Source organism: Apaloderma vittatum, unplaced genomic scaffold (genome assembly GCF_000703405.1).
Source record: "Apaloderma vittatum isolate BGI_N311 unplaced genomic scaffold, ASM70340v1 scaffold24592, whole genome shotgun sequence".
Taxonomy (NCBI): domain Eukaryota; kingdom Metazoa; phylum Chordata; class Aves; order Trogoniformes; family Trogonidae; genus Apaloderma; species Apaloderma vittatum.
This window is the reverse complement of record NW_009702250.1, coordinates 2,907-3,176: the sequence shown is the minus strand read 5'-3', so window position 1 is coordinate 3,176 and position 270 is coordinate 2,907. Positions and strand designations below refer to the sequence as shown.

The following is a 270-nucleotide window of genomic DNA, read 5'->3' as shown; positions in this document are numbered from 1 at the left end:
GCGGCGGAAGGTGGGGGGGAGCCAGTGCGTGAAGAGAGACTGGCAGCGGGGCCGCGGCGAGGCTGGTGACTCGAGGTGGGCTGGGGAGAGGGGCGTGGAAGAGGGGCTGGGATTGAGGCTGGCTGCACCCATCCATCACCTTCTCAGCTGGGAGATGCCTAATGCCAGTGAAGGTTTGGGTGTCCCAGAGGTGCAGCCCTGAGTTGGGTGTCCCCAAGGATGTGGTACCGGACTCCGAGGGGACCACAGGGGCTTCAGGTGATAGCTGTT

The 270-nt window shown here is 64.8% G+C and overlaps 1 protein-coding gene across 1 annotated transcript in view; it reads left to right on the top strand.

The window, feature by feature from the left end:
- LOC104281483 (FCH and double SH3 domains protein 1-like) overlaps positions 1-270 on the top strand; it is a gene marked incomplete at both ends in the record, with an annotated part of 4,008 nt that overhangs the window by 922 nt on the left and 2,816 nt on the right. The window contains one exon of the mRNA XM_009879491.1: positions 22-117. Within this exon, the coding sequence (XP_009877793.1) occupies positions 22-117 (96 nt within the window). The remainder of the gene's footprint in view (positions 1-21; positions 118-270) is intronic.